The sequence below is a fragment of the Pseudopipra pipra genome, chromosome 15, assembly GCF_036250125.1.
Source record: "Pseudopipra pipra isolate bDixPip1 chromosome 15, bDixPip1.hap1, whole genome shotgun sequence".
Lineage (NCBI taxonomy): Eukaryota > Metazoa > Chordata > Aves > Passeriformes > Pipridae > Pseudopipra > Pseudopipra pipra.
In genome coordinates, this window is record NC_087563.1 from 18,410,167 (window position 1) to 18,430,480 (window position 20,314).

At 43.4% G+C, this 20,314-nt stretch overlaps 1 protein-coding gene across 4 annotated transcripts in view; it reads right to left on the bottom strand.

The window, feature by feature from the left end:
• Window positions 1–20,314, bottom strand: part of ATP10B (ATPase phospholipid transporting 10B (putative)) — a 48,797-nt gene that overhangs the window by 12,154 nt on the left and 16,329 nt on the right. For all 4 annotated transcript variants that reach the window (XR_010434592.1, XM_064672294.1, XM_064672296.1 and 1 more), the window contains 10 exons: window positions 18,261–18,367; window positions 14,368–14,499; window positions 12,175–12,302; window positions 10,798–11,050; window positions 9,579–9,814; window positions 6,565–6,744; window positions 5,130–5,697; window positions 4,492–4,586; window positions 3,685–3,811; window positions 2,004–2,188 (listed from right to left, as the gene is read on the bottom strand). Coding sequence is in view for 3 of the 4 variants with exons in the window: in XM_064672294.1 (XP_064528364.1) it covers window positions 2,004–2,188; window positions 3,685–3,811; window positions 4,492–4,586; window positions 5,130–5,697; window positions 6,565–6,744; window positions 9,579–9,814; window positions 10,798–11,050; window positions 12,175–12,302; window positions 14,368–14,499; window positions 18,261–18,367 (2,011 nt within the window). In the remaining variant the exon portion in view is untranslated. The remainder of the gene's footprint in view (window positions 1–2,003; window positions 2,189–3,684; window positions 3,812–4,491; window positions 4,587–5,129; window positions 5,698–6,564; window positions 6,745–9,578; window positions 9,815–10,797; window positions 11,051–12,174; window positions 12,303–14,367; window positions 14,500–18,260; window positions 18,368–20,314) is intronic.

Sequence of the window (20,314 nt, forward strand, 5' to 3'; positions counted from 1 at the left end):
CTCACTGCTCTGGGAGCCCCTTCCAGAACCAGGGTCTGTCCTCGGCTGCGTTTTGAAAAGGAGGGAACTAAATCTTGTGGTGGTGGAACTCCAGTGCCCAGTGACCCACTGGGATTCCCCACATGTGCTCAGCTTGTGCCTGGATCCAGAGGGTGCTGGGGGGAAGTGTTTCCTGGAGCCAGGGTGGTCCCGCCTGCAGCATCACTTCCCTGGCACAAACCATCTCCTAATTTCCATCCTAAATGTATTCATTCTGCCTCCTGTTCAGGCAGATCCCCGTATCAAATGAAATTACACATTGAAGCAGGGAAAGCATTCCGTGCCAAATTCCATATCATCCTTGCGTGTTCCCTATTTCCGTGACATTAAAAGAGACAGACATTTGCATAGGATTTGAATCTTTTTTGGAGAGCTACTAACTGCAGACAAAAGCAGTTAGAAAGTAGGCCATCTCACTGCTCTCTACAAGTGCCTATCACAAGAAAACTAGTCAGTATTTTAGCTATATTTAATTGATCCTCACAATAGCTTTGTAGAGAAAGGCAAGCTCACACTGGGTACCCTGGTTCTGTGGGGAGAGAAACAGAGGCAACCGAGGCAGGGACTGCCCAGTGACAGAGGGAAGCTCCTCCTGCCCTCCCCAGCCTCCTGCCAGCCCATGGAAAGGCTGCTCTCACAGTGCCTCCTGTCCCTGCCGAGGGGGCCACGACTGATGCTGCACAAAAGGGACAGAGCAGCACTGGGGAAAGGGCAGTGGCCGCTCTGGGGGCACCTCAGGGGCTTCCAGGGCTCTGTGGCAAGTAAGAGGTCACCAGCAAGAAAATGCAAAAAGGGCAATGGCACATCTTGGACCCTGCTTTTGGGTTTAGAAACAGTCAGAGCTGATCTCTCCTTAGCAAATGGATCTGGTTTAATCATAATGTTGGCCTCTCTCTCCCCTAAATCCATCTCCAAAGCCACCTGTCCCCCCCAGCTGCCTGGAGGGATGAGGTGAAGGCCCTGCACAGTGGTGGCCACTCCGCTCTCTGGAATCAAGGTGTGGTTTTTCTGTGTTGCTCCACAACCACCAAAAGCCAGAGTGGTTTTTCTAAAGCCTTTGACTTGCACCACCCATGATGGCAGTTACCATCTTGGGAAGGCAGGACTGTGTTTGTTCTGTTCAGATGTGTCAGGAATAGCCCTGGATTGCACCCCAGACTGCTCACGGTGTGTCAGTGAGTCACAGGAGCTGACAGACAGCTCAAAGTGCTTATCCTCATTTTGGAGTGTTTGCTTTGCCTGCTGCCTGCCCTTCTTGTCACTCATGGAAATTCAGGGAGTATCTGTGCACATCAACCACGACGTGCACCACCATGGAATGCCAAGGAAGTGACTGTGTTTTTAACTGACCCACCAGAACTATATTTAGGTGTTCAAGAAGGTGAAATTCTGCTTACACAAAAGGTACTGGATAAAATTGTTCACTAATAAATTTCTGGTTAAGTCTAATCCTGTTGGAGAACATGCAACTAGAAAATTCTCAATTTAATTAGATCTACACCTGTACACTTCTTCCTGGCTGACTCAAAGTACTTTCCAAATGTCTTCCAATAGATATACTAGGGTTAAAATATCATTGCCACTGAAATTTCCATTGTAAGCTGAAAATCCAGATATCAATGTTATTAAGGAATTAGGCACTTAAACTGCATATTACCTTCTTTCTAAAGCTAGTAATTCAGGTAATAGCTAGTGATTTGAGCAATTTTAAAAAAGAATATTTTCATTTGGAAAAATCAGTGTATTCTAATTGAATGAAGCTCTACATAAATGTCTTGTATTTCAATTCATCCTGTTATGTGTGGTCTACAGAGTTGCTGGCCTAATGCTCTGGGGGTTTTTGCTGAATTTTTTGTGCTGAATGTGGTCTAAAGCAAAGCAGCACCAAACTGTAAGACGTGAAAAAAGGACAACGTAGCAAATTCTGTAGTGAATTCTTGTGCATCTTGTCTTTTTCTACCCACCTTGTTTTCGGTGTTGATGGTGAAGACAGTGTCCCTCTGGTCCAGGAGCTTACAGGAGTATGCAATGTTCACTGCTGTTTCCTGCTTGTCTCCTGTCAACACCCAGATCTGTATCCCTGCTTCCCGAAGGGCCATGATAGTGTCAGGAACCCCATCCTGCAGCCGGTCCTCGATCCCTGTTGCTCCTGGGCAAACAGGAGAAGAAGAGAAACAGTTTTCTTTATTTGGAAATCACATTGCTGTTTTCTTGTTTAAGGAAAGCTCTTTGATTTCCAGTCATGCTCCTGAACTTATCGAGAGTTGAGCTAAGGTATTGTCCAGCAAATAAACACACAGGCACAAGATCTGCATTTGAATTAAGGTCTGAATGTGTCAGCAGTCAAGTTCTGGCTCTTCGTTTTGCTCATTGCTAGAACAATGAATTTCATTTCTTCTTAATAATCCAAAATGACAATGTGTTGGCAGAGGAATCACACCATATGCATTTTTAAAGTACTGCATTAAGTCCCATCAAAGCAACCAGAAAAGATGAACTTTGAGTATTTAAATGAATGCTGTCCCTACTGTCAAGTTAGATGCTTCAGCCATCAAAGGAGAAGAAACAGTACAGTACATTTTCTTTTTGAAAATGCACAAACTTAGGAGCAGATGCCAACGCTCGTCCTGATGATGTTGGTAAATCACCCTTTGAGAGTTACAACGCTCCTTGTCTCTTCCACTAGAGGTCAGTTTGAAGATGCTGTAACTGTGGTACATTAAAGATAGACATTGATTTAAGCTAAAAGAACATTTCTTGTAAATTAAAGTATGAAAGCACACAGACCCTTAGGAGTTGGCAAAGGTAACAGATTCTGACAAGATCTACATTACCTCTTATGTGTTCTGCTTATGGCATTTACCATTATTACTCTAATTTTTTAAATCACTGCAGAGATTATGAGAAGCCATAATGCTAATAGCTTGCAATCACAGAAATTCAGGATAACGAAATATGGGTGCAAATTGTACTCACAGAAAAATGAGACTGAGACAACTCCAAAAATCAAAGTCATAAAGAACAAAATGTTTGGAAACAAAATAGAATAGAAAGCACTGAAATGCTTCATAATTTAACAGAATGGTGTTGTTAGGTAAGACAGTGATGGATGATGCAGAAGTGCCAATGAATGTAAGTTTTAACATTAAACATCTTTCTACAAAGTGCAGAAAGCAAACTCACCAATGCAACAACAGGAATTCACTGGCAAAATGCCCCCGTGTTTAAGTTACTGGTTTTTATAACACAGTTCAATTACCAAAATTCCCTTGGAACTTGTGCTCAAAACTGAAGTTAATTTATAGCATACTATGGGTTTATCTAAGGACATGGACACATGATTGAATAGGGGTGGTTTCATTATCTGCTGTGTCAGCTGAGCCACAGTAACAGCTGATATGTGTGCTCTTTGCTCCTGGCACATGAGAGTTTCAGTGCACTTTTTCAAAGTTACTGCTGCTCAAAATGCACGAGAACTTGTGTAGACACTGTCATTGGATTGTATCTCCCTGGCCTGGAGATTTCCAGACCTCAGAGGAAGACTTTTGGATATAAATTAGTATAAGCTGTTGTCTGTCTGATTGCCAAGAATATCACAGGAGAGCCAGTGCTGCTTCACGCAATGACAACTGTTATTTTTAGTACCCAGCAAGGTGAGTTTGGTCTCCAGGTGCTGGGCTGTCTCCATTAGCAGCTCCTCTCTGTTCTCAATGGCAGCTTCTGCCTCCCGACGAAAATTGGCCCATTTTTGAAAGTCATCTTCATTTAAGACCTGCATAACACAATTTAAACAGAGCTTATTTTAAATTTAAATAAGAGAGGGATGCCAACATTCAGGATCACAGAGACTTAACTCCTATCCAAGCTGGTAAAGTACCGTGTCATCTTTAAAATAACACAAACTTTTCCAAGAGAAAACTGCAAGAACTAGTAGTTTGTACAAGTGGCTTTCAGCTGAGACTCAAAAACACGACCTCTAGAAGCTCTTGATCACACAGCCCTTGGCTGGGGCTCTGAACCAGAACACACAGTTTCTGAAGGTTGATCTACATTTCTCCAGAGCTTGGATGTGACCTATTTGTTGCACATAGACACCTTCTGCATGAAAGGATGACACTGAGGTGCACTAACCCAGGCTGAGGGCAAGATTCGTGAAAGCTGAATGCCAGGCAAAACAGAAGAAGGTTGGCTCCTCTGCAGATTTTTTGTTTCTTACTTGGAAGCATTGTAGGGGAGGTCAGCTGGAGCTACCATTAGAGAAACAGAAATAAATGTTTTGAGACTGACTAAAAATCCATCATCTGGTCACATTGAAGAAAAAGGGGAAAAAAGAGTGGCTGGTCTGGCTGGTTCTCTGAAGCAGAAAGAATTATAACCATTATATTTTTCTAGTAAATCTATTGACACATAGAGAGATAAGCTGTAAACAACACTAGGCTGGTGCTCTCCCACCTTCTTAGCTATGCACAGAGTTCTCAGTCCATCACGGGCGTAGAGGTCCAGGTGTTTCTGTGTTTTTTCTTTTATTCTTTTCATTCTCTTCTCAGCTAAAACACAAGGAAAAGATTCTGTATTTTAAGCATTTAGATCATTTCAGATCTAATGGCCTAAGGTTAATAAACAGTGGGCTTTAGAGAAAAGTGGGTTCCAGTATAACAGAAATTTCTTTTAAAAGCTCAAAACTGTTGTCTGTGCAGAAGCTGAAGGCTTGCTAAAGATCTTTGTTTCCTTTAGGATAAAGTGACTTGTTTTTGTTTGTTTGTTAATGTTATAGCAATCTTGCTGACAAGCTGAAAAACAATGGTCAGGCCCTTCTGACAGTATTACTGCAGAGTACACAATCCACACGGGTTAGCGCTGCCAGGGAATTTTAATTAGCCCGTTCCATGTTCTAAGCAATACTGAGGTTAAATAAATACCTCTGTCCTGATCTGCAAGCATAACACTAGAAGACGCTTATTTTTTTTTTTTATACTTCTAAATATAATATACTTCTAAATAAATATAATAGATATAACATTTCATGCAGAAAAGAGAGCTGAATTCCCCTTTGCAGGAGACACAACAGAAACATCTCCCTGGCCCGTTACCTCCGGCAGAGTCCTCCAGCAAGTCCATGATGACCGAGTCGGCGCCTTTGGTGTAGACAACGATCTCCTTGGTGAGGGGGTGTCTCACCACCACAGACATCCTTTTCCTGACGGAGTCGAAGCCCAGGGTGTGCAGGATGTCGAAGGTGAGCAGGGTGCCCTGGGGCAGGCGCACTGTCACCCTCTCGGGGGTGCGGGACACCAGGCTGAAGCTGTAGGCCTGGGCCGCGTGCACCAGGGCGGCCTCGTCAGGGCTCTCGGCCTCGTAGCACAAGGCTGGGGGCAGAGAACTGCTGCTCACAGACTGGAGCATCTCCTCCAGGGAGGCAGGGCCCATGTCCGTGCTGTCACTGCTGTCACGTCTGTCACCTCTGTCACTGCTGTCACCACTGCCCAGGGCAGGGAGAGGCTCCTCGGGGCCCCTCGCACCGAAACTCGCACCCAGCTCAGAGCTGGACTGGGATGAGGAGAAGGACTGGCTGAGGCTTGCTAACTTCAGCCTTTGAAATATCTGATGAATCTTCTCCAGGGTGATTCCCGGGGGTTTTATTGGTGGTGGAATCGTGACCTAGAAATATGAGAAAATCTGGGGTTAAAAATAAATAAAGGTGAACCACATCATCATCATGGCTGGGCTTCATGAAAGATTTGGGAAAGGCTCTATCCACATTTGTTACAAGCTCGCTGGTGGCTAATGAGGCCAATACGAGACAGACATGTCTGATTGCAAAAGGCACAGCAGAAAGACTCCTTAGGTGGTACATTCTGCAAGACACAGTTCTTTCTGCATTGCCTTTTCTCCTCGAGAGTGACCCTGCGTGTGTTCTCAAAGGAGACAGCTGTGTTATAGATGGTGTGTCTCCAGACCTCCTGACTGGAGGCCAGAGTAGAGCAGTTATGGTGATCAATATGGCCAAGAGGTGAAATTCAAGATACTTCTCAAAACTTCAGTGTATTTTTCTGCATCTAAATGACAATAATTATGAAAGAAACTTTCTCCCCAGCCACCTATTTAACTGTGGGGGGAGAATTCACCAGAGGAGTTATAGGTGAGGTGGCATCCAAATTTGATGGTGATTTGTGTCTCTGCCTCTGAAGCAGAGATGCAATTGAGCCCCTTGGAGTTCTGTCAGTGGCCTGGCAGATCAGAGAAAACCCAGTATGTTCCATATACTTCTTATAGCACAGATAATATAAAATCTAAAGGAAAAAGTGCAGATCCTGTGGTAGACATAACTATTCATCAACCTTAAAAAGCCCTGTTAGAGAGGAATACAAAGGCAGGGAAACAGTAAAAGGAAAAAAAACGGTAAAGGAACGAGAGGAGAGCTCCCAAATAAACCATTTTTCACCATTTCAGCTTTCACTGAACACTGCTCCATGTTGTTAAATGGGAGCATAATAAATTTTGCTCATGCACTTGAAGTCAGATTACCCGTTGTCTTGGCTCGGTGGCTGTGGACACCAGCACTGTGTTGCAGATGGCAAGGGCAAGAAAAAAGTCAGCAAAGGCTGTGGAAGTTCTCGTAGGAATAAAAGGAGAAAGGCTTTCAGTCTGGAGTGCAGCTTCTCTCACTCTCCTCAGCAACCTGCTGTCAGGAGTCACATCCTTCTCCTGCAAGAGAAATTAGTGAAGATTATTCCCACTTCCCCTTGGTCTCAAGGAACAACTGGCAACTCAATAGACTTCTTGCCTCTTATTGAATTTACACCTAGAATTATGTAAGGTAAATGCCTTTTGTACTTTACTTCTAGGGGAAAAAAAATATTTCTAAAAGCTGCATAGCTAGAAAATTAGAAGGAAATGCATCTTGAAACAGAAGAGGATTTCAGATTTTTTTTTTTTTTTTGAGATTTACTAAAAATCAAGAATAATCTATACTGTATCCCCCAACTTTGAAACTGATGACTCCTCAATTAAAGGGCATTCCAGATGGAAGTATACTTGGGATCTTCCATTTCAGTGTGGAAGCTGATCATTATTTCAAAAGAGAATATTTTGTGCTTGTGGCTTAGTTACAGCAGCATCACTTTTTGTTTCCAGAGCAATTTCATTTTGCAGCCAGAAGGAGAAGCTGCCTCAAACTGTTCTTCCTCAGTTCTTACAATAAATAAATAAATACATACTTGTTCCTGAAATGTTTCTGTAATTCTACTACCACTCTCTTTCTAATAAGACCTAATTTTGCAAGCCAAACTACTCAAGAGTGTCACTTATCTACAATTTAATTTGGTGAAGGGCTATGGGAGTATTACTTTTAATGGAAATTTCATGTTAGCAGAATCTGGTTTGGATTTAATTCAGGACCATATTTAACAAGGACTTCCAAATTTAAAAGACAACTTCCTGTGAGCCAACAGTTTTGGATGTCTTCTTTGAGGAACTGCCAAATTACTGAGCTGCTTTCTAGTTCATCCCAGCTCTTCCCCTCTCCTGGTTCAGTCTGGCACAGTTTTCCCCAGTTCTGTAAAATTCCAGCAAAGTCCCCCAGCCCCCTTCAGGGCTGGGCTGGGCTGGATGTGCTGCACTGGAACTCCTGCTTGCTGCAGTGAGGAGTGCTTCTTGAATAATCCTAATAATTGCAAGGAAATCCACTGCTCATTTTGCAGCTCAGCTGAAATCCAAAGCTGGAACAAGGTTTGCACTTTCCCTGCTGTGGAAGGCTCTGGTTCTTCTGGCTCAGTGTTTTCAGGCTTTTTTTGTTTCACACACAAGAAAATGTTTGCAGTCCTTTCTCTAGCAAACTAATATGTGCTAAGGATAAGCCTGATTTTTTAGTTGTCTTCTCAGATCTCTTAAAAGGAATCAGAGACTGATAATAATAATAATTTAAACATGTCAATATTTATCAGAAGAATTTTTCTCTTTTTTTTTTCATATTCAATGAAAACAAGGCTGACCTGAATTTCCAGCCTGAAAATATATAAAAAACTCTAAGCAAAAAAAAAAAGAAAGCAAAATAAGACAGCACTAATGATGATGATCAATTAAATTTACCACCTTTTCTATGTTAGCAATTTTGTTAGTGAAGATGTTGATGCTATAAGATGGCTGGTGCCATTCAGTTTTTAAAATTTCCTCATTAACTTGATAGCATTTTTTCTACTTGGTGGCATTAAAATCTGATGACAATAGGACCATGGAAATCTTCATGAAACGTTTCTAATAGCAAGGCACTACTTATTGGAACTATTAAACCTAGAAGGAAATGTGCTGTCATTGTCTTAGTTCATAAGAACCCCTTAAGGTAGAGAGAGTAAATGTTAATTCTCTATCTTGTTCCATTGTTCAAAGATGGATTTTTCTTCAGAACCTCTGACTGCTGACATCCACACAGGCCCACAAAACTCTCTGAATACCTGGAATTCTCAGGATGCTCCAAATTTGGAGCAAAGTACTAATGCATCACACAAGGAGATACAAGTTCCAAAGGGCAGGAACCAAAGAGACAAAGAGAAATTTATTATCCCCATTTTATTAATAGGGGATTGGCATGGCAGGTAAAGAAGGATGCTCCTATGTGTAATTTAAAGGACATCAACATACAGGACAGCCCCTGGGCAGTATTTAATTGTCTCCTTTTTTACTACATCTTCAGATTTGTCATAGGGGTCAAACGATTTATCCAGATAGAGTGACACCTATGAGTCCATGGCAGCAACTTAATCTTCCTCTGCAAAAGAGATATTTGATACCATTTCCTCAGATATTGCTTTTACAGTGGAAAAAAAAGGTTTATTTATAGAAGAAACTGAAGAGTTCTGTCAATAAAAAATCTAATTGGGAAATATACTGGCAAGAAATTTCTTTATCAAACTTCAAAAGTCATGACCTCTAAGAAGTTCTCAAAAGTCACAAGTCATGGGTTCTCAAGAATCCATGGAGATGTTCTCAACATCTCATGAGGATTGAGCTGGAAAATCCTGGGACAGCAACTCCCATATTCCAAGAACAGGAAGAGTTCTGGCTGATATCTACTATATGACAGAGGAATTGAATAAGGTAAGTAGGATCTTATAATGAACAACAACTGCAGAAAACGAAGCTCTGAGAATTTTGTATTTATTCGACTTTTTTTTTTTTTTAAATCAAGATTTGGAAGGGTTTTCCAGGCCTTTAATTTTAATTGGAATTCTAATTTTGAAAGTGTGTGACCTTCTCTTACTGTTCACAAAAGCCTTGTCTGAGACGCCTGTTAAAAAACCTTCCAAGAGGAATAATAATTCAGTCTGACTTTAATTAGGTTGTGTTAGACTTTGGGAAGTTTCATATCTAAAGTCCAGCAGAGTCTGCTCCCCCCTGACTGCACTCTGCACCCTCCAAAGCTTTGGCTCTTCCTTGCCTCTCACAGCTCCAGCAGGGAGGATTTTCCTGGCTCCCTGTTGGCTCCCCGTGCCAAAGGGGGGCTGGAGGGGTGGCTGGGCTGGGTGGCCCGGCCTGGTACTCACGATGGTGCTGCTGAAGGCCACCTGGGACTGGCTGCTGTCCCTCCTGCCCAGGGACCTGCTCCTGGCGTGGCCCTGGACCCGGGCGCGGGCGCTCTGGCAGCGCCGCAGGGCCCCGGGCGGGCTCTGCTGGGCACAGCCTGCTCTCCCAAGAGTCGGGGGGGGGAGAGTGAAGGGCTGGAGTTTTGTAAAGTCCTCATCATCCAAATCCAGCTCCTTGTGGGTTTCCAGGCGCTTGGCTGGAAAAGACAAAATGAAAGCTCACCTCTTCTTCTGTTTTTTGGTTGGTTTGTTAGTTTTGCTTGTTTTTATTTTATGGTTTGTTTGCTCGTTTGTGGGTTTGTTTGGTTTTGGAGGTTTTTGTTTCTTTGCTTTCATTTTGGGTTTGTTTTTTTTTTTTTGCATTGCTTGGGAGGAATTCCTGGATCAGTTAAAAAAACTGAAACAAACTAAACCAAAGCAAAAACATCTCCAAAGCCAGCACCAGGAAAACCTCACTGTCCACTGCAGTTTCTGGCAACTCCCACTGTTTATTATTGCAAGAAAACAAAAGTGTGTTTCCAAAGCAATCTGTCACTTTTATGGACTTCTGCTAATGCTTGGTCTCTTCAGCTGCAGTTTGCAGTTGACTGGACCAGGAGAGTGAAATATGGTAGTTGAAAAATTTGCTAATGTTTTCAGTCACAGAACACAAACATCTTTTTTGGCAGCTGCCTGCCAGCCTAATAAAGTCCTTTCCACTGTGTGGAGCGAGAAAGTGGTGACCAAGGAGGGGCCTGAGTGACTGGGAGCCCCGAGTGCCAAGAGCCCTTGGACAGGGACAGTGGGCAGGGCCCACCAGGGCTTGCCCTCCCTGTCACACACAGTGTGCTAATTACTGCTGGACCCACTGAGCTTAATTACTATCAGTTTGGGAGCTTATCAAAGGCTGACTGGTGTTCATCCAGAAATGAAAGAGGAAATGTCCTCTTTGCATGCTCAAGTGGGTACTGAATGCAGGGCAGAGCCTGAGGTGGAAAACCTTTCCCATCTGACTTCTGAATTGTTTAAAACACCTTGACTCTCGTGAATCTCTGCAACAGGAGTCCCTCACAAAACTGAGACAAACGCACAAAGCTCTATGTTCAATCAGAAGGCTCAGTAGGTTTAAGTATTAATATTTAAATTATTAGCATTTAATTGCTCAGAGAAAAAAAAGCTAGAATAAAAAAGCATCTCTTACCATTTTCTTGATGGGAAAACTCAATTCCATCAACAGTACAGCGTCGAAATACCATTTTGTTTTCTGTTAGTGTCCCAGTTTTGTCTGAGAAGATATACTGGATTTGTCCAAGATCTTCAGTAATATTTAGGGCACGGCACTGGATGGGCAAATCTGCTGCTTCATCATACAGGTCAATGTCGTTGTGAATTAAGAAGACTTGGCCCAATTTAACCAACTCAATTGACACATAGAGAGAAATGGGGATTAAAGTCTGAAAGAGAGTTGAAATTCTCAGTAAGGGGTGAGACAAGTCTTACTGCTTTCTGTAAGCAATGTCCTGGCACAGGCACACTAATGATTCCCAAAGAAACAGTTCTTCCTAGAGACATAGTGTAGCACAGATGAATAACAGTTCAGGGGGAAAAAAATCCTGCACAAAATAGCAATGGATAAACAGAGACAATAAGTGGCAAATTTAAGACAGAATTCCTGTAATACCAAATTCTGAGATGTGTCTCTCAGAGGATGCCCTCACAAAGCAGTTTTCTGGACACAGGACTGTGCCTGCCCTTACCCTTCTGAGGCTCTGAAGGGTTGCACCAGCTCAGACTGAGGGCAGAAAAGTTTCACAAACCATTACTTGGAACACACTTCCCACCCACGAGCTTCCTTGCCCTGAAATAATAATGAATTCTTAAGATGCACAGATATTCTCTTTCAGTAATGAAAAATAATCCCCCAAGGAATCTCTGAGCAGCTCTGAAAGTTATTTTCACATTTCACTTGTATTAAAGAAATTCTGTCCACTTAAATCTCAGCAGTGACATCAAGAAATCTGAAAAGTAAATGTGGTTTTTTTCCCTCAACCAACAAAATGTTCTCCCCCAATTAGGCTTAATCAGACTCAGATATACAAGTATCCTACTTCTAATTTAGCTTCCTTCCTAGACCAGCTGAACCATAACTAGTTATTATTTCCCACTGGCAAAAATGACAATTTTTGTTTCACTGTTTTCCTGAGATGTTAAGTGGAATTATTATTTTTGAATTCTGTATATAGGCAAAAAAAATAAAAATCTGACATTTGGATGTAAACATCCTCTTTATTGCATCTGCTAGAGATTCTGGAGTGAAAGATAAAATACATGCCTTTCCTATCTATATCCTTGTGGGGTTTCAACGGCAAGAAAGAAAAATCTGCAGTTAGAAAGAAAAAATAAAGAAAAGGAAGATACATTATTTCACACTTGGATGGTTTGAAATACAGCAATTTTTTCAAATAGGATTAAGAAGATACTGCACAGCTATTAGTTAATATTAATTGTTCATTAGTGAATATACTTAATTTTGAAAAGCTTCTTCCTTGGAGGTAACGGAGAGGTTTTTGCCTTTTACCTGCAGCAGGATTATCATTGTCAGGAACGTGTAGAAACCAGCAAGGGCTGGAGACAGAAAATTGCCATATTCATCTGGGACATCGTAAGGGGGGTGCTCTGAGAAGGTTCCAGTCCAAATGCCATGTCCTGTGGGAACGAGGGACAGACTGAAATGGGCTGAGCCCTGAGGGGATGGACAGAGCTGCTGAGATGTGCAGGTGTGGAACTGCCCTGGTCACTGCACAGAGAGAACATTTCCAGGGCAAGAGGCCTGAGCAGTGCCCAGACCTCAGGAGGACACAGAGCACGTGCAGAGCTCTGGAGCACACACACCAGGGATGTGCTGGGGAGAAATAAGCAGTCAGGGATATTTGCATTCCCATCAGCAGGAGTCCCCCAGGGCTCTCAGCTCTGCACAGACCTTTCCTATTCTCCATCTCTACCTCCTACCTATAAAAATCCTCAGTGCTGGAGACACTTCTTTCTGACTGAAACAAACCTTAGAACCTTTATGGAGACAAACTGAAATATTTCTTATCCTTCCCGACCATTCTCAATTTCAATGTGTCTTAGAGTTGAGCAGTCCTCTATAATTCAGTCTGGGCAACTCATTTTTACATTCCCTTCAACCAAATCATATCCCAAACTGCTTCTTGCTGTGTCATAAACACCAGTAGACATCTGCTACATCAACAAAGCCTCTGTTTCAGGACTCAACAACATCCCATCATGATTGCTTTACCACTTTTCATCCTGCCCTTATGGAAAGAAACTTTGCTCAAAGAGGTTACTAAATATACAATATCAGAAACTAATTATACCACAACCAGAAACACAGAGCCAAGGCAAACAATTGGGTTTCCCTCTTTGCATCATTGCTCCAGATGCCAAAAGTCTCAGTCCCCTTCACATACCCAGCTGTGATCAAACTCCCATTAGCACCACATAAGGAAGCAGTTGTTTTGCAGCATTTGCCTACTGAAATGCTGCCAAATATATTCAGATTATTGCAGCAATGCTTTCTGGCTGCTAGAGACCAGAGTCACATCTGAGCAAGGACAACTCTGCTCTACAAGCCACTTCTTATCCCAATTCATCACTGTGTGCAAGAAATCCTGGTACCTGACCCCCCCGGGAAATTTCTGCCTGGAACCCCACGTTCAGACAAGGATGCACAGCAAGAACTCATGGTGGAGCCTCAGGACATTTTGGATGGATGAAAGCTAATGGGCTTGGTACTGTTTCACATATTTCACTTAGACTAACAACATTTTGTTTCTTTTTTTTTTTTTTTTAACCCAAGCAGATTAGCTGTTTTTCAAATGCTGATTTTTTCATCTGAGACTACTTCAAACCTTAAATTGAAGGACTTCATTACTCAAGGGCCCCTACACAACAGACAAAGGCAAGTCTCTAAATCTACATGACAGCAGCCAGGGAACAAGGAAAATAAAGTCTCTCTCTCCCTCACACAGAGCTCAGTTGTCAAGCTGAAATCCCACTTCAGTGCCAAAAAAGCCCACTGCGACATGAAGCAGTAAAATTAAAGAAGCGATTAAGTCAATTCAATTGTTCATCTGCTTTGGATGGCTCCTACTTTCCGTGGTATTACACTGAGCACTGGCTGTGTGTCCCAACACATACCTCCAGGGCAGGTGCAGGAAAACTTGGCAGAACCACATGATTTGACTTTGTCACTAAATCAGAGCAGCAGCACTAAGCGAGTTGTCACCGAGACAAAATCCATTAAAAAGAAAAGGGGCTCATGGGAGCCCCTGTTATCTCCTTAAAGCAGTGACCCATTCAAAAGACAGTGGATTTAAAATCTGGTCCTTCCCTCAGAATGATGAGATCCTATTAATTCTGGCCTGCCTGAGACAGGTTGCAACCAGAGCTGGAAGGAAGCAGGTGAGGAAGATGTTTTTGAGATTAGCAATCCAGCAAACTCCAGTCAGCTAACCCTGGTTAGTGTGTTCACATGTGCTCACCTGCAAGGACCCCAGAAAAGTACAGGCTATTCCTACCTAAACAATGATTCCATCTCACAGCCTGCTCAAATTTGTCATTTTAACTCATCTGTTGGACAGACCAAGACACCCAAAGCCCTCAGGAGCGTTCAGCTCTAGATCCCACTCATGTCTGTAAGAGCAATTTTAACACCACTTAGAAAAAAGCAATGAAACAGAAGAGGATTTTTGTCAGTGCTTCCTACCTACAGCTCCAATGAGGCACATCACAAAGAGGAGTCCCACACACAGGAAAATGTCCACGTTCATCCTGCGCTCGATGCGGCTGCGCTTGTACCGGGGGCCGTTGTTGTTCAACATGGCCTTGGTCTCGTGCCCTTCAAAACACAGAGCAGGGTCAGCAGGTTTGGGGAACATTCTGGAGTTTGGTTTGCTTTTCTTAAAGTATTTCTCTCCCAGAATGAGAACAGGATGACTAATGTTAATCCGACTCCGTTTCACTCAGAACTTTTATTGCCCCTCTTCCCATTTGCCTGAGTGTATCAGAGACTAAATCCAGAGAGTATATCAGAGACAAAGGGCCTCCATTACACTGCAGATTTCAGCTGTCATGTACATTTTGCTCTCCCAATGAGAGCAGATTTATTAGGATCACAATTCAAAAGCCAAATCTCCGTAAGAATAAAAGGAAAATGAAAAATAATATGTTTTTGTATTTTACAAACAAATTGCTTAGGTGTTATACAGATTCCTGAAACCTACATTTGAGAATTTTGCAGCAGCTATTTAAAAGCCACTAGACACATTTCACATATTAACTTAAATAAAATTCAACAAGCAGTGAAAGACACTAATGTTATTTAGCTTTTCACTATGTGGTTGTAAAGTGCTAACAAAACAGTAGGATGAGAAATTAAAAAACCCCCATCCCTTAAACTTAGTGAATTAGAATTGAGCTGGTTTATTTGTAATGGAAAAAGAGGAGTGCTGTAAGAAGTAAAGAAGTCGAAATTGCTTTTTTCAATTCCATTAATATTATCTAAACTGTGGCTCCACAATTGGGATGTCTGGACACCATCTGTTGCTATATTAAATGGTATCTTTTATGTTTATTTCTACAGTCTTTTTCCCTGAAAATACAGACCCCTCAGACCTGTATTTAGTTGTCATGTGTATGTGCATGGTGTGTGTGAGGGGCTGTTTTCCAAGCTGCCTTTCAGCTTTCTCTGGGGAAGCGATTTAAACCCAAAGCTGGGGGTCAGGTGCAATTCCATCACACCTGCTGGATTCAGTCCAGCTTTACATCAATGGTTATTAATTAAGGCAGAGAGCAGGAGAGAAAATGAGTCTCCAGCCTTATGTTCAGGACATTCACCCAAGAGCTGGGGCTCCTGCCCTGCTGTTCCAGTGAGTCTGTAATTATTTACACAGCCTGGAGCCTGTTGGTGGGCCCAGTCCTTGCTGCCCCTGCTCCTTCCTGTGCAGCTCGTGTGGACACAGTTCCCAGTGTTCCCAGGTCACTGTTCCCAGTGTTCCTGGGGCAGCAGGAGGGGAGTGTTCACTCCCAGACAGGCAGAACTGAGACCAAAGCCCAGGTCTGCCCTTCTGTGAGCAAATGCTCCAAGCACTGAGCTGCACAGAAGAGGAGGGCGCTGCCCTTGCGCTCCTGTTCCTCCAGAGCTGTGTGAACCTCGTGCCTCACTTCTCTGTCATGTCAGGCTTAATGGAATGTTTTGTGCTGAAAACAAAACAAGCCAAAACCCTCAAATCCCTCCCAGAAAATACTTAAGGAAATGTTGATGGATTTATTTCATGAAGAAAATGTGAAGGGCTTTCTTTCCAAATATCAGTGCTACCATTCCTTTGCACCTCAGCTGACCATCAGGAGAAGGACACTTCTGGAGCACAGATATCACCTTGCAAGGGATAGAGAATCAGAAATATGAGGAATAAATTACTTTGTTCTCCTCTAACCCTCACAGTTTCCTTTGCTGTGCAGCACAGCCCCTCACCCACCACCCTCCTAAAACCTTGTCTCTCTGTTTCTAGATGCTGATGGGCTCATCTAAAACTTCTTTCTGGTACTTTATTATGTGAAAAGCCTGTAATTCTTGCTGCTGTCCCCATCACAATGAGAAAACCACATTGGCTGTCACTCTGTGATGAGGTTTTTGTGCTTTAGTGCTGCTGCTTTGTGTAGAACCATTTGGGTGGCCACGAGGAGTGTAACCCTCCTGGGGTCAGATGAGAAGTGTAACCCTCCTGGGGTCAGATGAGAAGTGTAACCCTCCTGGGGTCAGATGAGAAGTGTAACCCTCCTGGGGTCAGATGAGAAGTGTAACCCTCCTGGGGTCAGATGAGAAGTGTAACCCTCCTGGGGTCAGATGAGAAGTGTAACCCTCCTGGGGTCAGATGAGAAGTGTAACCCTCCTGGGGTCAGATGAGAAGTGCACAGGCCAAGCAATTGCACCAAGTGATGGCTGTGCTCTTCACAAAGGCTTCCATCAGAAAGTTTGAGGAGTAATAGAGTTATAAAAATGGAAAATGTGCCCTCTTATAATGTGACTGATCTTGACTGTTCAGAAAAGGTCACAGACCATGATTAAAAGCCAGAGTATAATCAATGTCAAAGAACCCTGGAAATGAAGCTGGTACTGACTCAAGCCAGTCTAATTTTAGGAAAAAAAGAATAAACTTTTCTGCTGACATGAACAATGAGATGTCAGTTGGGAATTGAATTGAACACTCACTCAGACCAAACCCACCATGTCGTGGGAACACCTTTAGAACTCCAGCCTTTGCTACCAGCAGCTTAAGCAGCATAAACAGAGATCCACATGAGGATCTGTGTTGGTGGTCAAAGGAACATAATGGGAGATCTTAACCAAACAGAAGAAAAATAGGAATTGCAACAGGAGAAGGGGTGACAAGTTACTCCAATTCTATAGGGAATGATCCCTACTGAGGTTGTTATGTAGTGGTTACATCCACAAAAATGAGGGCTGAGCTCGGCTCTGGCTTTCCTCCTCTCCCTGGCAGGCACCACCCTCACATGTGCTGTTCAGAGAACAATGAAAGGCCCACAAAGACACAGCTACCTTGGAAACATAGGGGAGCTACAGACATTTAGATCCCAGTTCTGCAGTACTGAAATAAACAGTTGTCAGGTAAATTGTTCTGTGGATTGGAGATTAATCCAACCTAAATGACTTCTGCAAAGTTGGTGACTTCTATTTTCTCTCAGGTGGCTCAGCCTTGAAACCCTCGCTGCTGATTAGACATGAAACAAGTGATATAACTCTACTGGAAAGATCAAATTAGCCCATGGGATTAATTGCTGTGTTTGAAGTGACCTCTACTTAACCTACAAAGAAGAGGGTGGCTGATACCCCTTGTCTGGAGCAGAAGAGGGCACAGCTGGCAAAGCCAATGAGAAATCATGCTCCCTGAGTCCCAGCAGTGGTGACACTCCAGAGGTAAAAGATGCTGAGGAACAGATGAAATGACCCCCTGCTGACCCTGGCACTGCTGCCCTTGATCTGGGCACTGGCATTGCCTTGGTCCAGGTCTGTGCTGCAGGAATTCATGGTTGCATGGACACCCTGTGTCTGTGTCAGCACAAACCTGTGCTGCTGCTGCCTCCCTGTCACCTCCAGCTGCTGCCTCCTGTGAGCTGGCACTGCCACAGATCAAATGGATGGATGACACTCACAGATGAAAATCCCTTTTTGTTTTTTCTGGGTAGATCTTCAGCTGCACCAGTTTCCACCCTGAGGAGCCAGTGAGACCTCCCTCAGGGTAGCTGGGTAGGTTTTATGACAGATGGAATTAGTGTTACAGCCAGAGCTGCAGAGCTGAGGGTTAAACTCACCTCAGCAATTCTTTACTTGTCTGGATATTTTTGTAAGATATTTGACATGCACAAGGATACTGGCACTTGCCAGAGACCCAGTGCAAGACTTGCTGGCTTTGGAGATGGATGAGTAATACCCTAAAAAAAAAGTTATGTAATTTTCTTCTGCACTCCCAGTTTTTAAAACAAAATGTTGAGTTATGGTGCAATATTAGATTACACTTATTTCTTTAGGGATATTTACAGCGAAATTCTCAGTTTACCTGAATAGAAAGTATATCTTACCTGCATATATAACAATTCCCACTGCAACCTCAGTATTTCTGATTGTACATCCACGGAGCAAGAGGCTTTCAATGTTAAAACCAACCCGTTCATCATTTGGCTGCTCCCTAGAAGAAAGAATATCAAATGAAGCAATTCCTTTTTCTCTTCTAATAAAGGGTTAAACAAAATTTTTGTGTGCTTGTCTATTGTAAGCTGAAATCAAGTAAATTTGAAGGCCCCATTTTACTTTTATTTCACTCAACTTCAGTGAAGACTCCAGCAAGAAGTCAAGGGAAGAACAAATCTGTCTTTAAAGACCACTTGCATGGGGTGTGTGTGTGATGAGGTCAACACAGAGCAAGTTTGGCTTTCCCCTGGTGCCTCATCAGGCAGATTCAGTATCTCATGAATGAAACCCAGACACATTATGTGACTTCTCACAGACACAGTTCTTCTGGAAAGCTGAGCAGGGTCTGCCTGCAGGTCGTGGCTCAGACAAATACACCCACACCTTGCAAGAGCCTCTGTCTCTGTGTCAGCCACCAAAGGGCTTCCCATGGCTGTGACCCTCAGGTCACCTGAGCAGCCTCCAGGCTGAGATCTCTCCCTCAGTCCACCCTGGATGCAAGACTTGTCATCTGGCTAAAGGTGTTCCCTCACACCCCAGATCCTTCTGCCCACAGCACCAACTGATGAAAGCACCAGGTCAGTGCTCCAGCAGGGAGGCAGTGTGTGATGTGCCTCTGAAAATGAACCTCTGGCCAGCTTTTATTGGACACTCTGGTAGCTTCCTCCTGAGTTCTTTACCAAGGCTGAGATTTTTACTGCAGACACTCCATCTTGTTATGTAAACATCAGGGTCAGAAAAGATTATTTTTTTCCAAGAATATGCATCTTTCTCTACTTTGTGTTTGATGTCTGCAAACAGCAGTGTCCCTCAGATGGGGGCACAGTTGGGTGCCATCTCAGGCTCAGTCCAGCCCCATGTCCAAGTGCAGCTGCACAGGGTTACATTACTTACACCAGACAAGGGAAAAGGTGTAGCTGCCAACAGCCTACACCAGCTAGAATTGTAAAAATTTATGCCAGAAATCTGTTTTTCTTGGAATCTACATTCAGCCTTGGTGAACTCATTTAATAGAAGGCTTCTTGCACCTCCCTGAACAGAATGTGCTGTGGTCAGGTGTGTCAGGTGGATGGCACTGAGTTCTTTAGTATCATTTTAGCAAAGGCAGTACTGCTGCTATTTTATAGCAAGGCAATAGAGCCTCAATAATTTATTAAGGGTTCTTGGAGAAAAAGGTAACCTGTTCCAAGTAATTTGTGTTTACAAAATAGCTCAAATCTCAGCAGACCAAAGATGGAAACTCCACTAACTCTTAGCAAGTAATTTTCCCTGGTAACTTCTTTCATCTGCCCCTGAAGCAGGGAGAGAAAGGCAGCTAATTCCACATTCCAGCAAGCAGGTGAGATAATAGGCATTTACCAAAGAGATTTCTGTTACAGACTTTCAGTAGAGTTGAAGATTTTGAAGCCAGTCCTGTGCCCTAAGGGTGTGTATTTGTGTGTGTTTTCCTGTGACACATCCCCCACATTTCTATAATCTCAGTGCTCCTGGGCTGTATTACTCAGGCTAATTGGAAGGATTGCTTCAATTTAGATTAAACCCAGCAGTCCCAAAGCCAGCAAGCAGAGCCAGCAATCAATAGAAACCTGACCTCTCTGTGCCTGAGGAGATATTGCAGGAGAGGAGAAATGGCACTGCTGGGGGAGGCACCACCCTCACAGGGCAGGGACCCCAGCCCAGAGCAAAGAGGGTCAGTGCTGATGGGGGACACCCCTCGGGGTCACCGGGGCTGATCTGGCCCTTTGCAGCTCCTCCAGCTGCAGCTCTCCTGCTGCCCTGCAGGGACAGGAACTCCAGTTCAGCCACAGGAACACTTAAACCCAGGCTGTGGGTGGGATGTGGCACAGTCAGGCAGTTAAATGGTTTGCATAACACAGGGCAGGGATTTGGTCTGGGACAGTAGGACATTGGTGTGGGAATCAGCAGGGACTGAGACCTCTGAAGA